The 25,287-nt window shown below is 39.5% G+C and overlaps 2 protein-coding genes across 2 annotated transcripts in view; one reads left to right on the forward strand and one right to left on the reverse strand.

The window, feature by feature from the left end:
• The window catches only part of LOC126292035 (amyloid-beta-like protein), a 1,795,419-nt gene that overhangs the window by 1,137,089 nt on the left and 633,043 nt on the right, over nucleotides 1-25,287 (forward strand). The window lies entirely within an intron of this gene.
• On the reverse strand, nucleotides 174-18,753 carry LOC126292036 (uncharacterized). Its single transcript, XM_049985829.1, has 8 exons — nucleotides 18,520-18,753; nucleotides 15,659-15,708; nucleotides 13,125-13,337; nucleotides 11,577-11,643; nucleotides 8,392-8,471; nucleotides 8,152-8,305; nucleotides 5,503-5,678; nucleotides 174-1,552 (listed from the first exon to the last, which is right to left on the reverse strand). The coding sequence occupies exons 1-8, from the start codon at nucleotides 18,695-18,697 to the stop codon at nucleotides 1,175-1,177; spliced, it is 1,296 nt and encodes a 431-aa protein (XP_049841786.1). The 5' UTR covers nucleotides 18,698-18,753; the 3' UTR covers nucleotides 174-1,174.

The following is a 25,287-nucleotide window of genomic DNA, read 5'->3' on the forward strand; positions in this document are numbered from 1 at the left end:
TCACTGTGGAACACGATTTTAAATTGCTGAGAAATTTTTCTTCTCCTGTCCGTCTCCTACTGTTGATCTACACACCATAAACACATCCTGCTAATGTAATAACAGAAGTACTTTTTTAGATAGTTTACAGGTAATTTATGCTCATTTTTGTCAATAAACACCTTAATAGAAAGTTTTCATTCCTGTTTAGAACTTTATTTGGAATCCATGTATGCTGAAAAAATAATTAGGTTACAGGAAAGAAAAACAACTAGAAACATGGTGTATGAACCTTATGTAGTTAATGGAATGTGGAAACTGATCACTGGTGTCCAGAATTTTGTTATAATGACTCAGTAATACTGCCAGATGAAAAAAAATCTTTATTTAAAAAGAATCTAATCTTACATGCTTAGTACTACATAACCATAGTAATATGGAATTACACTCAAATGGTGTATACATTTATTTCACCACATTTCCAGGATTGTAAACAATACCACTAATACAGCATATTCACTTTACAGAAACTTTCATTTCACAAGATTGATGTTACACTCACACTTATGACTGTAATAAATGTTTTCAGTTGTCAAGAAGTGCAGCACACAACTTGTCAAAGCACTACTCCTCTCTACAAATGACTCCTTGCAAACCTTTTGCCACATTTCCACACTTTTAGATATAAGTAATATTGAACATTCATTAGACTGAAACTTTTATTATGCAGTACTGATGCACTCACACTTATCACAATAATAAATGTTTCCAATTATAAAGAAATGCAGAGCATGACTTATCGAAAGCAGTGTTCCACTCCTCACATATCTCCTCACATATCTTGTTAAAACGTTGCAGGCTTGTAGGTAATGTCAGTGATATGGAATATTGGTAATGCAGAAACTTTCATTATGCAACATTGATGTTGCACTCACATTTATAACAGTAATAAATGTCTCAGTCATAAAGACGTACAGCACAAAACTTACTGGAAGCAGTAATCTCTTCGAACACACATTGTCGGCAGCAAGCCCGTTCTGCAAGATATATGAGTCACCACTTTTGATGACTTAATTACCCATTTTTAACACATTTGGTAATAAATTCCTGTGTTCTGCATAATAAATGTTCCTTAATGTAATGACTCGTCAGTGTTATCCTCAGGGTGCAGACTGCTTTCTGTTCATCTTGCCATTTAGGCAATGTTATTATTTTTGCCTACATTGTTGTTGAATGATGAGTCTTCAGTCTCACATTCTCCAATACTGTAATCTTGGCTTTTCTTGTTTTCATACTGGTCATAATCATCATCATCATCATCTCTCAGTGGTACACCGTCTGCCACGTACTGCACGATGTATTGCTTGGGGTGATCTTGTTTGAACTTCTCATTCTTGTAATGGCAAGAAGTGTTGTTGAATTCTGAGCCACCTGCTGAGCACTCTCCATGGTATCTCATGGGGCAATGCTTGTGTTTCTCATTCCAGCATTGGACTGGGTTGTTGTAGAGCAGTTCGTTATCTGGCATGCATTGACCACTGTAGTTCCTGTCATAATTCTTGATAAATTTCTCCTGTAAAAAAGTCAGAGGCATAGATCAACATAAATGTATTAGAACTCAGTGAAGTCAAGGATCATGAGATTTATTAATGGTATCTCCACAAAACAAAGTTTTTTCCCATGCCAAAATTGTATTAAGTAATGGAGGAACTGATTTGCTACATCGTCATATCACTCATAAACTACTTTTCTATTTTTATATTATATTCACACTGTATGCCACAAAAAAGTGAAGCACCCACAATTCTCTAGATGGTCAGAAGTCAACATAACTTCATACACGTCATACAATTGGTACCTTTGTAAATGAATACTGTTGCAGTTTTCTGTGCGAAATACGCAGCCACCAGAGTGGTTTAGTGTTTACATTTAATATTGTTACCAGACCTGGTAGGGTATTTAAGGGGCATGATCAATGTCAGATTTTAAGTGACCACGGAGATGCTCATGTGAAACACCACTGTCAGCACCTGACAGAGCTCAAAAGGTTTCCACTGGCCCATTGCTCGAATTGTGCAATATACAGATTTGTGTAGCATTAGGATATGACAGTTGTCTGATATTGGTCTACACAGGAACACAAGAGCACGCATACTCAATGTCAAGGTTCCAATCGACCATGTCTCACAGGTACACAATGGAGACTCGGTGTATTGTGTGCTGAGCACATTGTAACCCCTTCACATCTGCACCTACAGTCCATAACTAAGTAATGGACTTCTCGCAATATTCTGTGTCATTCTGCACCACTGGTCAAAGTCTAGCAGCAGCTGCATTACAGACTGGTTGGTTTGGAGAGAAACAGACTAAACGAAAGGTCATCAATCGCTTATTCCTCATTGAACTGTTCTCTGATTAATATCAGTTCCCAAAAGAGTCTGGAAAAGTAAAAATGGTGGAAAACTAACTGGGGACCACAGTGAAAGAGAAAATGGAAGAAGCAAGCCAAAAGGTGAAAATGTCCACTAAGAGGAAAAAAACAACAGTAGAAGGTATTAAAATAATACAGAAGATGTCCCGGACTGGCTGACTGTAAGAGTAAAAAAGATCAGCTAGCCACACTAATATCTCGAGCCTAAAAAGATAAGGCTACAGGAACACTGATAGTGAAAAGACAAACACCAAGGCAAACAAACAGCAAAAAAGAAAGGAAGATTTAAAATGGGGGGGGGGGGGGGGGGGGGGGGGGGGGAGGGTGAAGGCCTCGGATAGAAGGATGGACACCCACCCTTAGATTGAGTGATACTCCCCCACCTCCCCCGAAAAAAGTGTACACTAGATAAGTCATTGAGGCATTATCTCTTAACACCATAGGTAGTGTGGTGGGAAGGTTATAAGTCTGCCTCCGGGTGGCTAAAATTGGGCAGTCCAACAAGATGTGGACCTCTGTCAAGTGGGAATCACAGAGACACTGAAGTGTGTCCTCGTGACGAGTGGTGACCATGAGTCAGCCAAGTATAGCCAATGTGGGATTGACAAAGGACAATGGAGACCCTGCGAGTAGCTCACAGAATTCCTGTTCCACATGTAGGCTGCCATTAACACCACAACACAAATGGTTGTGTTTGGAATGCTACCGTTACCGGTAAACATCAACTGCTAATGAATGGTGTCACATTGTGTTCAGGAGTTAATTGTGATACAGCACTACCCCAGATGACAGTCATTGGTGAACAGGGGAGCAGCCTGGGGAGAAGTCCCATGTTTTGGAGAGGCACCATGGTGTTACAGCTGGCAGCATGGTGTGGTGAGTCATCGGGAATAACTTCAGGTCAAAGTTGATGACTATGTTTGGTTTGTGGGGTTCTCAACTGTGTGGTTATGAGTGCCCATACAAATCCCCCCTCCCTCCCCCCCCCCCCCCCCCATGCCGGGAATCGACCCCAGGACCTCATGATAGGGGAAGTGGTAGTGATTAACGGTAGAATTTCATCCTGTGTCCTCACGTGTTACCCCTCATGTGACAGTATCATGGAGTCATTTTTTAACAGCACAATGCTCATCCACACATGGCACATTTCTGTATGAACTGTCTGTGTGAAACTGAGATTCTCCTCCGGCTAGCAAAATCCGCAGTTCTGGACCCGATACAACACGTACGGGACCAGCTCGGACGTCAATTCTGTCCCAGTGTCAGTATAAAGAATATTAAGGCACATTTGCAACAGTATGGGCTAGCTCACCTAAGGAGAAGATACAATGACTTCACAACACCTTTTCAAACCAAATTAGCACAAGGACACCTTTTCAAACCAAATTAGCACAAGCAACCCAGGCCAGAAGGGTTGCAGTAGACTCATGCTGCTATGTTATTCATTAATTTGGCTCAATTTTGCAATTGTACACTCTCTCAACCTTTGAAGTTCCATTTTGTTTCCTCCTCTCCTGCAGAGTGCCAATTTTTTTTTTTTTTTTTTTTTTTTTTTTTTTTTTTTTTTTTTTTTTTTTTGAGGCAGTTTTGATTTGTTAGCAACTCATCATCAGATGGTGTGTTTGAAAAGAAATAAAAATGGAATGGCAAAATACTAGGAAACTAAATTGCACATCAACTTAACTTCTATATACAACTATACATATTTGAATACATTATTTAGTAACTTCAAACACTGGAAAGTCCAGGTTGGAAAATCAACAATATTATGATAAGGGTAGATTGCTACTCATGGTGTAGATGACACAGTGAATTGCTGACAGACACAATGGAAAGACTATTACACACTGAGCTTTCAGTCAAAGCCTTCTACAAGAAAACATGCACGCACACACACACACACACACACACACACACACACACACACACACACACACACACACGACCACTATTTCCAGCTGCTTCAATCAGAAATAGTGTTCATGTGTGAAGAATGTAGTCTATCCTTTTATAATATTTTTGTTACTCAGTAACTTGTCTGCCTAGGAGACTCTCGATGTACAACTGATAGTGAGAGAAATTAGAAAGTTTTCTTAATCAATAGCCAAGTAACTTTTTTTTTACAGGTTTCATTTTGAGCAGGTATTAACTAATAAACAAATAATTTTTACTGGTTTAGCTTTGGATGGCCTTCTCTCTATCACTTTTATGTTGTTAATATTCTTAATCATTTGCAATTTGGGGGATACTATCTTATTCTGTTACATAGTCAAATGTAGCTTGAGTTTCAGTTATCAGAGAGCAGATGGGTTTACACTGTGAGTGCCTCTCCGTGCTTCCTCTGTTGACAGGTTACCATTTCACATTTTCAAGTACGTATGGTCCTGTACAGGCATTAAGTTAATGGTTTATGACACACTTTTTTCTTTTTAAACACAGAACCTGGTGATGATTTGTTAATCAGTAAAACCAGTAATATTACCACTTGTGTGATCACAGGGTGAAATATGCTATTATAACAAATACATGACAGTCACTGTGTTTGTCTATGGCATTATGTCCTGACTGTGGAAGTATTTGCCATCGGATGCTAGTAGTGATATTGTCCAACTTTGAACAATGTCATCATGCAGTGGCGAATTTTATTGAAATCAACCTATCCCTTGTCCGTCAGTCTGTCTTTACTACAGATATGTTCCCTGGTAAGGTTAAGTGAACTATCAAGAGCAGCAGAACTGGTGTAACAGGAGAAGGATCATTATGTATGGGATCTATACTCTGTGAACCACTGTGAAGTGCACGGCTTAGGCGACATCCCACCAGCAGTTAATATACTACACAGAAACAGGTTACTGTAGTTGTTTCACTCAACTGCCACATTTTTTACTCTTTTCAAATTTTAGTTTGATGAAAGATTTCCACTCAGTGCTTTGTATCATCCAGTAAATTGAGATTTCTTAATAGAGCACAGACAAAAACTAAGTGCCATCTACCAACAGCCATTTCTAGTGCAAAAACTTTGATAAAACTATGTATTTCATTCCAGATGCACTAACACAAATTAACACTTGGAAGAACTGTGTATAGCATACCAAGTTAAATGCAGATTGCTTGATAATCTTCCCATTATTTCTTAGTGTGACAATCAGTTTCCTCTTCATTGGAGGTTTCTCATATACAGCCATAGTGAAGTTCAGGTCAGTTGCAGCATGCTGCATACTCTTGCAACCAGTCATCCACCATTCGAGGGCACAGGCAACAACAGTCACTGAAAAATAAATAAATAAATAAAATTCAAAAAGCTACACAGTATTGTTTCTTCTACCGGATATAATGTAATATGTGTGATACGTTCAACTGAAAAATCATTTCTTCAAATTAATATGCTGGTGCAGCTCATACTAAATTTTCATGGGAGTATCAAAATCAGAAACATGCCAATGACTTACTACAACTTACTTGTTAAATCACATTACAACAAACTCCTGATTATCCAAGTTACTGCATGATAACTGAAAAGCATATAATCCAGAACACATGTTCCCACCAGAAACTGCTATTTAATAAATTTACAAATCCTGGAACACGATGTACGTGAAAGCCCACTACATTACACACACCCAAAAGTACCTTTTAAGTACAAATATTACCCTTCAAAAAATTACTGTGTTTTGTATCACTACCTTCCAATCCACTTTCAAGAAATAAATGTCTAATTTTTTCCTATCTGTTTTTCATTCACTTCCTTTCCAGATGGCAGTTCTCATGTTCTTAATTTGGTCCTACATACTCTAATAATTAATTGCTGAATTTCACTGCCTGGATGTGCATGACAATGAACATACTTTGTGCAATTTAGCTACTAAAATCTCAGTTCATAGGCATTGCTGTTCAATTGCTTTTGTTTGTTTTCACTATCTACATCCTCACAGGCTGAGATTTGTACTCTAAACAATGATATTCTTACAAAATCGATTAAATTTTTGGTGTTCAGGGGCATAAATTCAGCTTTTTCTTTGAATGTTTTGGCTGTATATCATTCAGCCATCTCCAGAGTGAGCTGAAAGACTGATGCTCCAGCACTCGCTCTGTCCTTTTAAACTTGTGCACCATACCACTGTGCATGTGGCTGCAGATACACAGGTGCTAGGGATGTCAGTCAACAGCAGAGAAGTACAATGTACATCAATTACATCTTTGGCTGTGTAGTCGGTCCTTGCTGAGATGTCAGTTTATCATTCCGAACTTCACTGTCATCTTTGTAAGTTTATTACAGAAAATGCTGCAGCCCCACATATAATTAATGAAAATTGTACTACTTTGGTTCTGACCAACATCTCTGGCACCTGCGAATCTGTGACCACATGCGCAGTGGCATGGTCTGTGAGTTTAGAAGGATGCAGTGAGTGTTGGACATCAGTTTTTTGGTTCACTCTGAATGGCCAAACGATATACAGCTGAAATGTTAGAAGAAAAAGAAGAAGAAGCTGATTCATGTGACTCTACACCCAAAAGCTCTTTGTTACATCTCAGTGCACCCCTGTATCCTGACATTTTGTTGGTTGATGCTGAGAAGGCGAGGGACAGGCTGCACTGCAATTCATCTCATATTCAGTTCATTGGCTAGAATCACTGACAGGTATGAAGTGCAAGTCTGTTACAAATATTGTGAATTGTCTGCCTTCAGTCCTCATGAATCACATCAAACACTTTAATGATCATTTGTAGTGTTGTGCATGTTGATGGTCAACCAGAATATTTGTTGTCTTCTATTATTTCTCTGTCTTCCTCTAAGCACTTGAACAACTCAAATGTTCTTGCTTGACCTGGTGCAGTCTCACAAAATGCATTAGGTTTCAGCTATAGTTTTCTTCAGCTTGAAACAGAATTTAATGCAAATCCATTGCTCCTTCATGTTATCCTTTTCGCAATTCGCAGAAGTGTTGAATCACATCCTGACACACAATACTACAATTCACAGTTGCAATTTTGTGCCACAGTATCTATGATGTGCACCTCAAGATATCTAGAAGCGGAACATCATAGTGCTACTGGTTTGACTAGTCCAATGAAATTCTCAGATATTTTGGGTAGCACATCATACTTGAAGCTTACAGGCATGCTATTAGCCATGCTTCATGATGAAAGAAGGCCATGGCGTTTATTAGAAGATAATTCATTGTGACTTTCTTCAATGGGAGAAGCAATTTATTTTGAAGTGAGGAATTTCTATTCATCATAAATAACTAGCAGGATTTTTGTCATTGTTTTCTGTTTGTGCTCATGAATAAGGCAAAGGAGGTCATTCCACTTAGCTTGATTTCTGGATAAAGAAGGCAAGAAATTTTATAACAGCATTCTAAGTGCCTAACAGCATATCTAACGATTGGACTTGGATCACATTAGATGACACAACATGGACGCAGATTGTTGCTGATTTTAATAACATCTAAAGCGGCAGGGTTTTTTTTTTCCTGTACCTGAAAATGTTCACCATTCTCAGCAATTAAAAAGAAAGAATTTGTTTAAATTCTTACCACCACACAGTGTTTTCTATCTCCTGGAAAACAATGTCTTTGGTGCTTAGATCAGTTAATGTTTGAACTGATGTTACAGTATTCAGCTGACGGCTGCATCTAGTGCAGTCTCAGACGTACACATGGACAAGGGTGTGTAAAAAGTGAGGTATGAGAACTAGTGTATTACACACTGTTGCTGATGTCATAAGTGATAGTACTCACTTGCCAAAACAGAGACGATAAGTGAATAATGGGCTGCCTCAATGCATCTGCCTTCCTTGTTTATTGCAGAAATGATATATGATGCCCATGTCATATATGTTATTGTGAATATTACATACAGGTACACCATGGTGGTATTTGGTAATGCAGATACCTAGTAGGACAGTAACAATATATCAATTATCAAGAAAAAATTAATGTTATTTTTTAATTAGTAAAGTACATTGGATTATTACTCACTTTTCTTGATATGACTGTGAGGTAAATACTGCTGCAAATAATTGGCGGGATCAAGACAAATGGCCAGCTCATCATAAACCCTGAAAATAATCTCATGCAATTAATACAAACAAAACTGTTGAGAAAGAAATATGTATAAAGAAGTATAAACATTATTAAAAGTTTATTAATTGAAGTCACCATATATACATTTTTACTTTCTAGAACAAATTTGGATATAAGATGTATCCGACAATGTTCTCAACTGATTAGCTGAATGAGTAAGTAAACTACTTTAATAAGATTCTTGGAAAGAATGAAACTGGAGATCAGTTCTTGGATTGCCATCCTAATTTATGTGCTAATGTGTATGGATACACGAACACTAGACAGAATGTTCCAGATGTGTGCAAGCTTAGAGGACGAGTTGAACAGTATAAATGATTCACAAAGGCATCCACATAGTGCCAGCAGCACCAACTCTTGTTCTTCTAATGCCAAATTAAGTTTATGAAAATGAACAAATTGGGAACATGGAAGGCAAGGTTAATTATTCTACACTGACGACAATGATAGCTACATCAACGTAAGTGTGTATAAAAGCAGGAGAAAACCATAAGCCTTTAGGTAATAGGCTAACTTTTTTATTTGTCAATGATTATCCTTGGAAGACAACATTCTGCATCATCACTACCCGAAGTCCTCAAGCCATTTATAAACTTATATGTATACCTTACATGATCATACTTTTGACAATATGCATACATGTGCAACTGAGTCAAATGTTTTGCAGAAGTCAAGATATACTGCATCTACTTCACTGCCTTGATCCAAGGCTTTCAAGATGTCACATGAGAAAAGTAAGAGTTGGATTTCATATGATCAGTGTTTTTGGGATCTGTGCTGGTTTCCATGGAGGTCATTCTATGACCTACACTTTTTTCCAACCTATGAGTGCAGTTTTTTGTTTGAGAGATCTATAGTATAGTACAATTAAAAGAGGGACTAACTCAGCCAATGATTCAGAGTAAAATCTGACAGGCTCAGGAGTATTGTTTAATTTGAATGATTTCAGTTGTTTCTCAGCACCACTGATACTAATATCAAATTCAATCTTCTTCAAAGTACTATGAGAATTTGATTAGTGCAATACTCTTGGATTTTCCTGTGTAAAAGAAAATTTGAAAACAGAGTCAGCATTTTTGCCTTTTTACTGCTGCTCTTAGTTTCAATTCCCATCTCGTACATGAGTGTCTGGACATTAACTTTGTGCCACTAGCAGCCTTTACTACTGGTTAGAATTTGATTGGGTTTTGTGAGAGATCTTTCAGTAATATTCTGCTATGGTACAGCTTGCCCCTGAAAAGTTGTTGGCCTGCGTGGTGGCTGTTGGGAACAGCAGAAGGTGTAACTTGCCCCCCTTTCCCCACCCACAAATTATGAGAGCTGATGGGAGAGGAGTGGTGGTGGGGGACAGGAAGACAGAATCAGCTGCTTCCTGCAATTCTGGCTCCATTACCCTTAATAATGCATACAGTAGGACATAGCATCTAGGGACAGCTTAACATTGGCAGCACTCGCACACAAATGAATATCTTCCAACTAGTGCCGACTCTCTTCACTTCTCGCAGCACCAGTAAATCATCAAGTTACCATGGACAAGTTGTAGTTGTTGAAGGCTTTACGCACTGTCCAGTTGGCAGCCACATCATGCTCAAGCTATGTGCTCATGCGCCCACTTCAGTAAAAACAGATACTGAGCCAGTGACAAGAATGACACCAGCACAGCCCACTGCAGGCTTTCAGTACATGAAGCCTTCTTTAGAGAAGGATGGGTACAACTGCTTTCCTGGCCTCCATGTTCACATAACATGGTATCTATAGAACATTGGTTGTCAACTTGTTCTTCATGGTCCTCAAGCAATTACTGTTAGAGTTGGTTGATTTGCACTTGTGGTCAGTTTATCTTAAAAGTGCTTTTGCACTTGATTCTTCTCATAGTGCCAAATTTTTTAGCAGTATAGTTTCTACAAAATGATTTTAATATCCTAGCATGCCATAATTTGCAAGTATATTATTCAATGTAACACTTAAAAAACTATTCACAGGGGGTTGTCATCAACTTTTAATTATCAACTCAACAAATAAAGTTCCATAATTAATTTTGTATGTTTGCAAGTATGTGTCTACACGTACATTGATATTTCTGTGCCACAGTTCTGTAGCTTGCTGCAAGAAGAGCCAAAACAAAATCAGGCAGCAAGCAAAAAATTGATTACTTTTTCTTTTCTTCTTGGTAATAAAAAAAATGTGTGTGGACTACATCTTGTACATCTTGCCTAGCTGCACATGTATGGTCTGTAAGCGTATGTACTTCCACAGACCGGGTTCTGGAAAAAATGTTGGTGGAACCTCGCAATAACGAGACCTAATCACACATCTCAGTTGTGCTCTGACTGCCAAGTGAGTAAGATGTGTTAAAAAAGTAAGTGTTGTGTTATTAGTATACATATCTTTGGCACTCAAGTGCTTTTGGAAAACATTTATGTAAATACAAATGTTGTAGCGAAAGAAGAATGTGACCTAATAACGTCAAATAAAGGAAATATATTCATACATAAATGTAAGTTTTGTAGTATCCTTTATGATTTGCAAAATGTAAAGAACATTTGTCTGTTCAATTTATTGCACACAAAAAAGCATATCCATTTTTAGAGATGGAATGTCTACAAACTCAATCAGAAATTATCTACAGATGGCAAGACTTCGGAATCACAGTGATGCTAACAGCTTTGTTAAGTATACAATTTTAAAATGGCATGCAAATAACAATTTCAAAAAGATACATACTTTGAAATATTTTATACACAGTACTTATGGCTACAACTGAGATTCTAAAACACTTTCCAGTTCTGATGAGCATAAAGACATTTTTAAGAAGCAAAATGATGAAGACAGCATTGAGTACATTAGTGATATTCTCCATAGAAAATGAGAAGATTCAAAGCATACCTGATTCCAGTGAAGTTGCATCTGAATTGTTTGCATCTAACACTACAAGAAATTGATCTCATATAAAAGAATTCACTTCTATTGTAGGTCGATTTATTGCAATACTGTTTTGAGCATTATGTGGATATTGGACTCAAAATCTGCTGAATTAATTTACGTATAAAGAGACAGAATAATTTAATGCTTGTACTTACACATGGGAGTGTCAAGTGCGTAATAGAACATGAATCCGTGGAAAACCAGTGCACAAGTGAAAGCAATCTGAAAAGAAGACAAACACCAGAATCAAACGATAAGGCAATGAATGGCAATACTTGACATAATTTTTAGTATGGTACATATTTACATTGCGTAATGCATTTAAGTAAAAGTAAACCAACACAAAGTGTGTTGTTGCAACTTATTTAGGAATCTGAGCTTCATTAGCACAGCACCATACTTACAATTATTCCGTCATAACTTCAGTGTTTTAGATTGGCTTGTGCGAAGATCCCAGTGTCTTATTCCATTTGTTCATTTCACACAATCTTACCAAATGAAGTGGCTTAAGGCACTGGCTTCATATTCGGAGTAGGGGTGATTTCAAATCCACTTGTAGCTGTTCTGATCTATGTTTTCCACATCTCCCAAAACTGCTTCACGTAAAATGTCAGTATGATTCCTTCAAAAAGTACATGACTGAATTTCTTGCTTATGCTTGTCCAGTCAGAGTCTGTGATCAGTCGACAATAATCTTATCATGAGCCATTAAACCATATACTTACTTCCTTTCTGTAAATATGATAATGTAGGAGAACCATCAGTTGTGTGGACTGAGCTGAGGTATATATTAAGAAGGAGAAGAAGTTGTTGGAAAGTGCATCAATAATTATGTTTCATTATACTACTGTTTCAGGATGGCGGCTTAGTTCCTTCACACAATTTTTCTGAGAATTCCAGGTTTTACCAGATTGAAATTAAAAATTTCCCTGAAACAGTTTTCTTATATGTGAGAGTGTGTTGTACTTGACAGCTGTGATAGTTGGAAATGAATTTTTTTGAGCTGCCATGTCACTTATTAGTGGGGATTCTAGATTTATGGATTTATCAACAATTCTGTGGATTGTAAGGTCTCGCCAATCCTGGAAATTCCTTTGTCACCCACTGGCAGTCACTACTCTATGTCATCATGTTGTAACCTAAAGTACACAAGAAGAACTTGCAGAAACACCCTGGAACTGTTGTCACTGGAATGCAATATTGAAAGACTTCGATAGCAATGACACTTCATGTTTCAAGCTGGTTGCATTTCGCACACGGCAAATTACTATACTTTGCATTGAAATTAATAAAACAGAACCAATGCCTAAATATTCTGAAAATCTATAAAACATGTGCTCCCAAACTATTTTTAAGCAATAAAAAAGACACTGTTTCTTTCCTGTTAATGACAAATTCACAGCTGAATGGCAGATTCTCACATGCACGTTACTCTCTCTTACTCATAACTGTGTGATGGGAAATGGACCTAGAGACCAAAAAACAACAGACAATAATGAAGATTCAAAAAGTCAGTTCTATGTTTACAGTAAATTTTACCAAACTTTTGACATGTCTCTTGTACCTGAATCAAATGATTTTGATTATATATGTTATGAGACTAATAAACTACAATTCAACCTGCACCATGTCTGCAAAGCATACCATACACATAAAAATGGTAGGAAATATTGTGATGATCACAATGAATATAATATACTTACTGCACAGAGTGCACTCAAGCACAGTGCACTGCCAGTTGGCTGCACAGTGTTGACTGGTATATCAACACTCTCAACAACCACAATGTTTTTTGCAGACCCAGTGCGATGCTTTTTGTGCTGACGTGAAGCAGATTTTGGACTTGCAAAGTACTCTACTGCTGGTGGCGGTGGTTCTGTTGGTGTATGCGGCCGAGCGTAAACAAAACTCTCTCCCTAGTACATAAAAAAGAACAGATAAACTGAAATACGAAACAATATAAGGGATACCTCTATATTATTCTGCTTGTATGAATGCATATTTGAGAATTTTGTCAATGTTGGTTTCTTATCATCCATGGCAAAATGAAATGTACCCTTTCTAATATGCTAAAAATCTGAATAATTTTTGAAATACGTTTAAAATAACAACATAATCCTTCAGAAATCTCAGAATACAAATTATTGTCCATCCTGCCCAGGTTTAGCTGAATGTGGTACACTATGTTTTGCTGGCCGGCGTGGCCTAGCGGTTCTAGGCGATTCAGTCTGGAACTGTGCGACCCCTACGGTAGCAGGTTCGAATCCTGCCTCAGGCATGGATGTGAGTGATGTCCTTGGATTAGTTAGGTTTAAGTAGTACTAAGTACCAGGAGATGTGTTAAGTCTCATAGTGCTAACAGCCAACCCAACAACAGGCAACAGCAGTCCAAACAGGCCCCCCCCCCCCCCCGCACCCTCCCCCCCCCCCACCCTCCTCCCCACCTCTCCACACCAAACCCAGGTTTATTGTGCGTTACAGCCCCCAGTGGACACCCCCCCCCCCCTCCCCCTCCCCCGGACCATCTCATACTAGATGTGTGTAACCTCAAATGTTCGCGTGGTAGAAAAATTGTGGTGTACGCATACATGGAGACAGTATTTGTGCAGCAATCACCAACTTAGTGTAACTGAGGCGGAATAAGGCAAACCAAGCCGAATTCACCAAGGTAGATGGAAAACCGTCTTAAAAATCATCCAGTGGCAGGCCAGCACACTGGACCTCGACACAAGTCCGCCAGGCGGATTCGTGCCGTGGTCCGGCACACCTTCCCGCTCGAGAAGCAGCACGTTAAACCACACAGCTAGTCATGTGGGCTATGTCACTATAGGTAGTACATCTATACCTATTACAGTTCAGTTAAATTCCAGGAATAAATTTTAGTAACATAGAAAGAGCTGTCCATCAGGCTAAATCCAAACTGAGGTGCTACTTGTCATTTCTTGTTAATATGAAGTATTACCAGACATGAAATTCATGTTAAGTGGTTGCTAAAAATCTTAGGAGCTACCAATGATCAAACCAGAAAACTGTGGATCTACAGTCTTGACACTTATCTGCTGATCCACCAAGCATTGTAACAAAACGGGATACAAGAAAACATTCTTATTTGCTATCTTTCAGCTTATTAAGCTGTTTACCAGAACAAGACCAAAGGAAAGCTGAAATACTGTGATAATTCCACCTGATCATACACTCATGTAGTTTCTGTTTACATTCATGTAAGTCTTTTACTAAATGCAGTTAAAACAATCAGCTATGGAGCTAGTGAAGCAGAATTGTCTGTTATGTATGAGGTGCTAAAGGCATCTCCCCTATCATCATGTCTGTTCCAAATCTGGCACTTATGATTAACATATTGGCACTCCACATCATCCCTGTGAACAACCCAAAAATAATATAAATTCTTAAACCCAGATACAAATGTTTTTGTGGCTTTACTGGGAGTGTAAGCAGTTTGTCTTACTTAAGATTTAGTGAGTAGGATATGCAGAACTTTGTGTTACTGGTTGCACGAAAAGAAATGCATTTCACCTACAAACTTTTCACTTATTACTGTTCCAGCCTTTTCTGTTTGGATTCATGTATTTACAGATGCTGTAAATCTCAACTGGACTCCCACAGTAGAAAGTATTTTTCCACTAAATGATATGTTAATCATCTCAGCTAATGAAAATGAATAGATTCTTCTAGATTAAGAGTAATATTCGCATTCGTTTTAAGGCTATAATGTCAAGAGGAAGGTCTGATAAAAAAGTCACAAATTATTAACCAAACACTGCAGGAGTGACCAAACAAAAATATAAAAGAAAAACACCAGAATAATGAAATACTATGACAGTGACACATGCAGCCACTGATAGTGTTATATTAATAATAATGAATAACAAATTAGTAATAATAATAATAATAATAATAATAATAATAATACATTTGAGTCTTGCAAATCCTAATGTGGTCTGGCACCATATGAATCTACCACTTGGTGAGAAAACATCACTGGAAAAGAACCAGCATACACACAAATGAGAGCTTATGTCAGATCAGTTTTACTGAACACTGGAACTTGAGATGTGACCCCCATTTTTTCCATTAGATGAATACCAACCCTGGTAACAATAGTAGCAGTATGAAATGTATTTTTAGTTGCACATAATGAAAAAGAAGTTGACTACATCCATACAATGTATAGTGTTAACGGATGAATAAAGAGATTGATTGATCGATTGAGCCTTACTTCCGGGAAATTGGGTGGTGCACAAGTTCCAAATGATGCCATTGTAGAATCTGCAACAGAAGGAACGAAATATTACTTTTGTGCTTTGCAGTAGTGTTCTGTAAGGTATATCAGCACAATTTGCTTTTTCAAAATATTATGAAGCCTTTACCAGAAAGTCTATGGTTGGAGTATCATTGCATAATATAGTCTCAGTTACATTCATGCAATGACCACTTGGCTGAGAATTAAAAAGAACGGAAAGTACAAATGTATGCACACTATATAATGTGGGAGTGCAGTAAAAAAAGTTTAAAGCAAGAGTCGTTTATCAGAACTATAACAAAAAGCAAATACGAGATGTATTTCAGTGACAAAGGCCAATACTGCTGTCTTGGAAAAACAAGAAGTGTCCAAAAAACACTGTCCCTCATATTTCTGTAAAGTAACAGAACTCCTACAAAAATATTTGACACTAATTACAATGACAAGGTACCAACAATAATTCACACTGTCTCATTATACACTGTGTTCGAAGGTAAATACAGAATAGGCTGCCGTTGACAAAGTAAATAGTTGATCAACAACTACTTCTCATATTCATTCTTATAACTGCTACCGAGCAAGGTGGTGCAGTGGCTAGCACACTGAACTCTCATTTAGGAGGTCGGCGGTTCAATTCCATGTCCGGCCATCCTGATTTAGGTTTTCCATGATTTCCCTAAATCGTTACACGCAAATGCTGGGATAGTTCCTTCGAAAGGGCACGGCCGACTTCCTTCCCTAATCCGATGAGACCGATGACCTCGCTGTCTGGTCTCCTGACCCAAACAGCCCAACCCCAACCCTTATAACTGCTTATTCCAAGATTACCTGAAGAGACAGATTCTTTCTCACTGGGAAACTATGTTATTATTGAAAATTAAGTGACTCACGTTACACTATAGTGAGAGACAGAAATGGTGAGACCTGTAACAGACAAATAAGTAACAAACAGTGTAACTCTTGCCATTCATTTTCAGGTTCAGAACTACAAAATTTAGTAAAAAGGTGTGTTGCTTGCGAGGTTGTTGCACCACCTGACCATTTATGGAAGGTCTCTTTGCTGCTATTCTGATAAAGGAAGTTTCACAATGTTTCATTCCATTATTACATAACAAATCATCTTTTCGAGAAATCGGTCACTGGTGAGAAGTGTTCTGTACATAGAAATGTCATATGGCCCGTGGGTTAAGGTGTGGTGCCCAATTCCCACCCACCCCCATTATTATGACAGACTTATTTCTAGTGCAGCCCAAGATCAATGCTAAGTAGGAAGGGGACAATTTGGTCGTGAATTGCCAAACCCAATGAATATGAGAGCAGAAGAGTTAGTTTTGCTAACAAATTGAAAAATCTGTGGGGGAGGGGGGGGGGGGGGGGGAGAGGGAGAGGCCCGTCAATACATAACTATTATCGAATAATGTGCAGAGTCCAACCTACAACCACATCCAGAAATATTTTTAACACATTTAAAATCCTCACATCTACTGTATAATGTTTATTCTTCATATGGAAGAGAGTCCCATTTTAAAATCCAATAGCGTATCACAGTCGTGATACAAGAAGAAAATTAGACATTAGTTCTACTTACATAATAACATCGAATGTAACCACACCCAACTTTAAATACTAACTCGTTCCAAACCCTGTATGATATATTCACAACACTGATCTCCAGAGTACGAAATAAATAAATTGCTTGACATTCTCATTCTTGACTGTCTCGCTTACTGTGCTCATATTGCTGTCGGCTGTTAATGTTACACGAACGGAGAACATAAACTGTCACCTATCGTAAAACTTCGAACACAGTGAGTGCTGTTGCGCAGAGAAACTGTTTTTTCCTCGAATGAATCACAAGTAAAATACAAAATTGGAGAGCTACTGTTTGCAGGCCCACTGTGATAGAAGCAGCACCGTTGTATGTGCTAGACCTCGATTTACACGTAGCGAAATTTGTTATGCACTATCTTGTGACACCTCACAACACAAACTGACCAGCAGTTCGCTTTCTGTGTTAATATTCGCCTCGCTTCATTGTTGCAACTTGGTCTTACGCGTCACTCTACCGACCAAGCCCCTGAACTAGGAAGATCCTTTGTGGAAGACAATCGCAAACTGATACGAAAATTCTGTACTCTGCTGGACGCTAGTATTTAATTTGTGCTATCAATAAATTCTTTACGTAAACATAGCTTACCGTACCACGGCCCTGTGGCTTGTGTATCCCACGAGACTGCGTCTTTTTTTCGACACTGCCAAGATGCAAAATACAGAAAGGGGTTAAATACGGTGTCAAACCTTGTAAACGTTTCCACTATCCGAGTAATGTTTTTCAATACGACCCTTGAATACTTTATAAGTCACCTTATATGTTATTTCTGTCACAGAAATGATTCGTGAACGGAAGCAGACAGTATATTTTTTTTTTTTTTTTTTTTTTTTTTAGATTTAATTCGTTACGCAATAAAGTAATTGCATTCACAACCTTAAAGAGAACAGTAAAAGACGTGGTAAGCTGTGGCACGAAGATAATTATCTTTTTTATGTATGACAGTAAAATAAATTAGTATTTCATTGCAGACGCTGAAATACGAATGGATGAAGAAAAAATATATTAATAGCAGTTTTCATACGCTGGATTGCTGTATTACGTTCTTTACAAGCACGGACATCAGGTACGATACCTACTAACAAATGTAAGTGGGTACTGGAGAAGCTCGCAACTGGCATAAGACGTAGTGAACCGCAAGAGGGAAGTTAAAATTGATCTTCTTTTTTACCCACTCAGAAAAATGAAACAGGTTAAATGGTTGCAGCGTGCAGTGCAGCTAACTTACCAGATATCCGACTGCGAGCTGAAGAGAGTAACCTGACGTCTTCCGATACCCCTGAAGATCTGCCGAAGGGATTGACGGGAACAGCGGAAGGGAGCCGTTTTATAGAGTTCTGAATGGTGCTGGTGGGGGGACCACACCTACCGTGCTTGTAGCTATCTCGAACTAGCTGCATTCTCATTGGCTCGCTGTACAGAGCATTGTTCTAGCGACATTTATCGATATACGGCCGAGACTGACAAATTCCGAAGGCGCTTTGTGCCAGAACCTTCCCTGTCGACTTATATCGATATATGCCAGAGACAGGCAGAAGGTCTTTCATGACCATTTATAACTACATACATATTCCGCAAACAACAGTGAAGTACATGGCTGCCTTTACCACACATTAGGTTTTCTGTACCTACGAATATGCAATCATTCTATTTCGATTTCCCAAAAAGCCTTAAAGCCAAGGATATGCTAGAGGTAATCGATTCCAGTTGTGATTCTTTGGTACAGGATACAGTGTTCCTGTATTTTGTGACGGGCTCAATTTTACATTTTTGAACACTTGAAGCACATACCAACCTTCATTTTGAAATTTTACCAATATTTGTGCAGATTTATCCAGACACTTCCTAGCACAGATAACAGCTTCCTCTACAAAAACGCTCAATTTATGTTAATGTCATCTACCACACACCAGCATAAAACATAAACAGTAAGGGTCCCAACACCAAGTTTTAGCCTGCAATTACTTCTACTTATGTCGATGTGTGTCCAGTATGACATGATCCGTCCTACCTTCCAAGAAGTCTACTCACAACTTTAGTGTCGTAGTCATACTGGGGTTGGACAAAAATATACAAACCCAAGAAAGCCAGAGATTCTTAAGGCCTCCCCCCACCCTTTGCTTGCCCCTGCATTTTCGGACTTGTTGTTGTTGTTGTTGTTGTCTTCAATCCAGAGACTGGTTGTATGCAGCTCTCCATGGAACTCTATCCAGTGCAAGCTTCTTCATCTCCAAGTAACTATTGCAAACTACAACCTTTTGAATATGCTTAGTGTATTCATCTCTTGGTCTCCCTCTGCGATTTTTACCCTCCACGCTTTCCTCCAATACTGAACTGGTGATCCCTTGATGCCTCAGAATGTGTCCTACCAACCGATCGCTTCTTCTGATCAAGTTTTGTCACAAATTCCTCTCATCCTCAATTCTATTCAGTACCTCCTCATCAGTTACGTGACCTACCCATCTGATCTTCAACATTCTTCTGTAGCACCACATTTCTCTTCGTGTCCAAACCATTTATCGTCCATGTTTTACTTCCATACACGGCTACACTCCGTACAAACAGTTTCAGAAAAGACTTCCTGACACTGACTTTCGGATTTTGTCAATCTTTTTCACAATGTCATTCTGTCATGACATCACGTATTACACTTACTCATGCGTCTTTTTGACGTAGGTACATCTTTAAGACCTGAGACTCTAGTAAGTGGAACAGAAGTGAACCGTTTAAGTTTGTAATACGGTTTGAGTTATGGCTCAAAAATTAAGTTAGTCACTCGCAGAGTATATACCCTACCGGTAACTAAAATCACTTAACTCGTTCGTTGACTATGCGATGTGAGACTGAAGCAACTGGTACAGCTGAGTACTCCATCGTCGACGGAATCATCTTCGCTTCTGTTGTCATAGAACAACGAGTGATCTACATGTAATTTTTTTTTGAAAAAATGTATAAATCGCCAGTACGGTAACTATTTCGTGTGTCCGTAGTACACATAGGAAAAACAGCTGTGGTCGATTACTGAGGAGACGTGCTTCCCGACATGCTACGACAGTGATTTAAGGCTCAAAACAAGCAATTCTGAAAGCACTTCAGTTTATTGCAGCGAAAAGTAACAGTTATATGCTGGAGCGCAAACAATGTAAAATAAGACGAAACTGGATACTTTGTGCGTGCGATGAATTATAGTTGTTTCAGTTCCGTAATATCTTAATATCTATTGATCATGGCTTCGACACCAAACAGAAAAAGGGATTGAGGAAAAACTTAAAAGACGTTACGGACAAAGCAGAAATAATTAATGTAGAGAACAGTGGCTAGAAGAACGATGCGGAAGGATTTTATGGCAGATACAAAGGAATGGGAGTATTTGTTTGGGGGGGGGGGGGGGGGGAGGAGGAGGATGCTATATATATCTTTCCACTTGTAACCGCCCATTAGTCACTACGTCTGGATTTTAGACTTTGGCATGTGACGGGGAGTGCATATTTTACTTGTTTCTTCAGTATTTATTACAAAGTGTTTTTCTGAGCATTTAGGGTTTGTTAGGCCATCATATGTTGACATTTATGTTTATTTCTTTATTATAAAGTCAAGGGGCATGAAAGGGAAGCAGTGGTTGGGAAGGGAGTGAGACAGGGGTGTAGCCTCTCTCCAATGTTATTCAATCTGTATATTGAGCAAGCAGTGAAGGAAACAAAAGAAAAATTTGGAGTAGGTGTTAAAATCCATGGTTAAGAAATAAAAACTTTGAGGTTCGCCGATGACATTGTAATTCTGTCAGAGACAGCAAAGGACTTGGAAGAACAGTTGAACGGAATGGACAGTGCCTTGAAAGGAGGATATAAGATGAACATCAACCAAAGTAAAACGAGGAAAATGGAATGTAGTCGAATTAAGTCGGGTGATGCTGAGGGTATTAGATTAGGAAATGAGACACTTGAAGTGGTAAAGGAGTTTTGCTATTTGGCGAGCAAAATAACTGATGATGGTCGAAGTAGAGAGGATATAAAATGTAAACTGGCAATGGCAAGGAAAGCGTTTCTGAAGAAGAGAAATTTGTTAACATGGAGTATAGATTTAAGTGTCTGGAAGTCGTTTCTGAAAGTATTTGTATGGAGTGTAGCTATGTATGGAAGTGACAAGAAGAGAATAGTTTGGACAAGAAGAGAATAGAAACTTTTGAAATGTGGTGCTACAGAATAATGCTGAAGATTAGGTGGGTAGATCCCATAACTAATGAGGAGACATTGAATAGAATTGGGGAAAAGAGAAGTTTGTGGCACAACTTGACCAGAAGAAGGGATCGGTTGGTAGAACATGTTCTGCGACATCGAGGGATCACCAATTTAGTATTGGAGGGCAGCGTGGAGAGTAAAAATCGTAGAGGGAGACCAAGAGATGAATACACTAAGCAGATCCAGAAGGATGTAGGCTGCAGTAGGTACTGGAGATGAAGAAGCTTACACAGGATAGAGTAGCATGGAGAGCTGCATCAAACCAGTCTCTGGACTGAAGACCACAACAACAACAGTGTGTAAGCTTAGGGACTGATGACCTTAGCAGTTAAGTCACATAAGATTTCACACACATTTATTTCACTGCCTTTCTTTCGTAGACATTCTGCAAGAGCCTATGAATATGTGCGATGCTACGGTTCTCCTCCAAAAGAAACTCAATGACAGCTCTCTGCTTGGAATGCAGCTCCGCTACAGACGCCATTTTGAAGGCTACATACACTATGTGATCAAAAGTAATCGGACACCTGGCTAAAAATTACTTACAAGTTCCTGGCGCCCTCCATTGGTAATGCTGGAATTCAATATGGTGTTGGCCCGCCTTTAGCGGTGATGGCAGCTTACACTCTCGCAGGCATACGTTCAATCAGGTGCTGGAAGGTTTCTTGGGGAATGACAGCCCATTTTTCAAAGAGTGCTCCACAGAGGAGCGGTATCGATGTCGGTCGGTGCAGGCTAATCCATTACAGGGATGTTATTGTCGTGTAACCACTCCGTCACAACTCTTCCATTATGAACAGGTTCTCGACCGTGTTGAAAGATGCAACCGCCATACCCGAATGGCTCTTCAACAGTCGAAACCAAGATGGTGCTTAAAACAACAGTGTAGGCCTCTATTGTGATAGTGCCGCGCAAAACAACAAGAGGTGCAAGCCCCTTCCACGAAAAACACGACCACGGCATTCGCCATACCTACACCCTGCCATCGGATCGCCACATTGTGTACCGTGATTCGTCACCCCACAAAATGTTTTTCCTCTGTTCAGTCGACCAATGTTAATGCTCCTTACACTAAGCGAGGTGTCGTTTGGCGACCGGCTGAAGTGGCCCAGCTGTTCTAGGCGCTTTAATCCGGAACTGCGCGACCGCTACGGTCGAAGGTTCGATCCTGCCTTGGTCATGGATGTCTGTGATGTCCTTAGATTAAAAAAATGGCTCTGAGCACTATGGGACTTAACATCTGGGGTCATCAGTCCCCTAGAACTTAGAAGTACTTAAACCTAGCTAACCTAAGGACATCGCACACATCCATGCCCGACGCCAAGATTCGAACCTGCGACCGTAGCGGTCGCGGGGTTTCGGACTGAAGCCCCTAGAACCGCTCGGCCACACTGACCGGCTTGTCCTTAGATTAGTTAGGTTTAAGTAGTTCTAAATTCTAGGGCACTGATGACCTCCGATGTTAAGTCCCATAGTTTTTAGAGCCACTTAAACCATTTGTCGTTTGCCATTTCGCAGCGTGATGTTTGTCTTATCAGCAGCCGCTCAATCACGAAACCCAGGTTTTTTCACCTCCCACCCAACTGTCTTAGTACTTGCAGTGGATCCTGGTGCAGTTTGGAATTCCTGTGTGGTGGTCTGGATAGATGTCTGCCTGTAACACATTACGACCCTCTTCACCTGTAGGCGCTCTCTGTCAGTCAACAGACGAGGTCGGCCTGTACTCTTTTGCGCTGTACGTGTCCCTTCACGTTTCCACTTCACTATCACATCGGAAACAGTGGACGTAGGGATGTTTGGGAGTGTGGAAATCTCGTTTACAGACGTACTACGCAAGTGACACATAGTCACAGGACCACGTTCAAAGTCCGTGAGTTCCGCGGAGCTCCCCATTCTGCTCTGTCACGATGTCTAATGCTCATTGAGGTCGCTGATATGGAGTACCTGGCAATAGGCGGCATCACAATATCACAATGCACCTAGTATGAAAAACGTATGTTTTTGGGGTGATCGGATACTTTTAATCACATGGTGTATAATATATCGCCGCTACCCATCGGAACTTCATGAAACTATAATAGTTGACGCAGGAATATTCCACGACGTTCCACCATAAATTCCATATTTTTTCAACGAAAATCGGCAATGGAAAAAAAAACTGGCCTTCGTAACCAACCGGCCTTCTCCTCGATGTATGAACAAGTTACATCTGTATGTGCTGAGTGTCAATTACCACTAACTGCACCAAGCATCGAGCTTATGCACCATTCCCGCATTTCCGAGGAGGACATTAGTGTTTAACGTCCCGTCGACAACGAGGTCATTAGAGACGGAGCACAAGCTCGGATTAGGAAAGGATGGGAAATAGGTCGTGCCCTTTCAAAGGAACCATCCCGGCATTTGCCTGAAACGATTTAGGGAAATCACGGTAAACGTAAATCAGGATGGCCGGAAGCGGGAATGAACCTTCGCCCTCCCGAATGCGAGTCCACTGTGCTAACCACTGCGTCACCCCGGTCGGTACCCGCATTTCGCTACAGCTTTCTAGCGCTGTGACTTCTCTGCATACAACAGTGTCATGTACGAACAGTCTCAGTTGCGGGGTAAAGGAGTCGATAACATAGAGGGACACTGTAGCAAAGAAAAATTAGTTTCTGTCTAAACCAATTTTGCTGTCAAATCTATACCAAAATCTCGTGGAGACACTGCGTGTCATAATCAACCTGTTCAGTCAATTTATTTCAGTATTTTGCTTGATGTATCTGCTCAAGAAAAAAATTGTCGGTATGATAATTTCTCGTTGCATCCTAACTTCTAAGATGATCGCCTATTTAGTATTTTCGGAGCCATATTAACTCCGTTGTATCACCTGTGGGCGCATTTTGTAGCTGGTGAATAAGGTAGCAGGCAAAGGAAGGAACTCGGCAATGGTTGGTCGCTTTATGCGCGAGTTGTACTACTCTTTAACAACTTACGGTCTCTCGTTAGACGTGGATTTCGACATTGGAGTCTTTCATGTGGGTGCCATAGCAGCAGCCATTGAAAAGAAACGTAACTAGCTGCTTGAGATTATTCTCACCGCTGTTCATTTAGCTGTTATCGCCATAGGTCAGCAATACTGTCATTACCGGTCGTGCGGCTGAATACCTCGCCCATCAAACGTGTGCCATTACATTGTTTTGATACTGAAATATTGGGAGTAACCTATTCATTGTAAATTCTATGCCCCAACAAAATTTTTATGTGCAACCAAAAGATAAAGAAACTTGCGCAGAACATGTCATTCTCAGAAACTGTTACCAGGAAATAACATAAAAATTCTGTAACTCGTTATATGACCGCTGGGAGCTGCTTTCAGAAGATTTTGAAACAATTGTTTATTTCGTATTAGATAAGATCGGTGGAAAAGTCTGTCTCAGAGCGAGGAAATTCTGAACGCAAGCATAATGAGTTACCTCGAACAGAATGACCTGTTCCATGCCAGCCAGCGTGTATTACGAAAGCATCTGTGATGCGAAATCCAAGTCACGCGTTTCTCGCATGTCATTGTGAAATCCGTACAACACGTCAATTGCTGTAGGTACTTGCCAGTGACGTAACTAAGGTTTTGGAGTGGGGGGGGGGCTGCAAATAAACTTTGGCGGTCTTTTGTACGCTAATAAAACTTCATAGAACAAATATGAAAATAACAGATAATCACACATCATAATTCAGATTAAATGTAAAATAAAATCTTCTGTTGAGGGACTCATTATTTT

The sequence above is a fragment of the Schistocerca gregaria genome, chromosome 9, assembly GCF_023897955.1.
Source record: "Schistocerca gregaria isolate iqSchGreg1 chromosome 9, iqSchGreg1.2, whole genome shotgun sequence".
Classification (NCBI taxonomy): domain Eukaryota; kingdom Metazoa; phylum Arthropoda; class Insecta; order Orthoptera; family Acrididae; genus Schistocerca; species Schistocerca gregaria.

Bases quoted from the DNA above. Each gene is read 5' to 3' on its own strand.
- LOC126292036 (XM_049985829.1), bottom strand. From the start codon at position 18,697: ATGAGAATGCAGCTAGTTCGAGATAGCTACAAGCACGGTAGGTGTGGT. The intron at 15,709-18,519 runs GTAAGTTAGCTG...CTTCTGTTGCAG, and splicing joins AGCTCGCAGTCGGATATCTG to ATTCTACAATGGCATCATTT. The intron at 8,472-11,576 runs GTAAGTACAAGC...GATTATTTTCAG, and splicing joins CGCACTTGACACTCCCATGT to GGTTTATGATGAGCTGGCCA.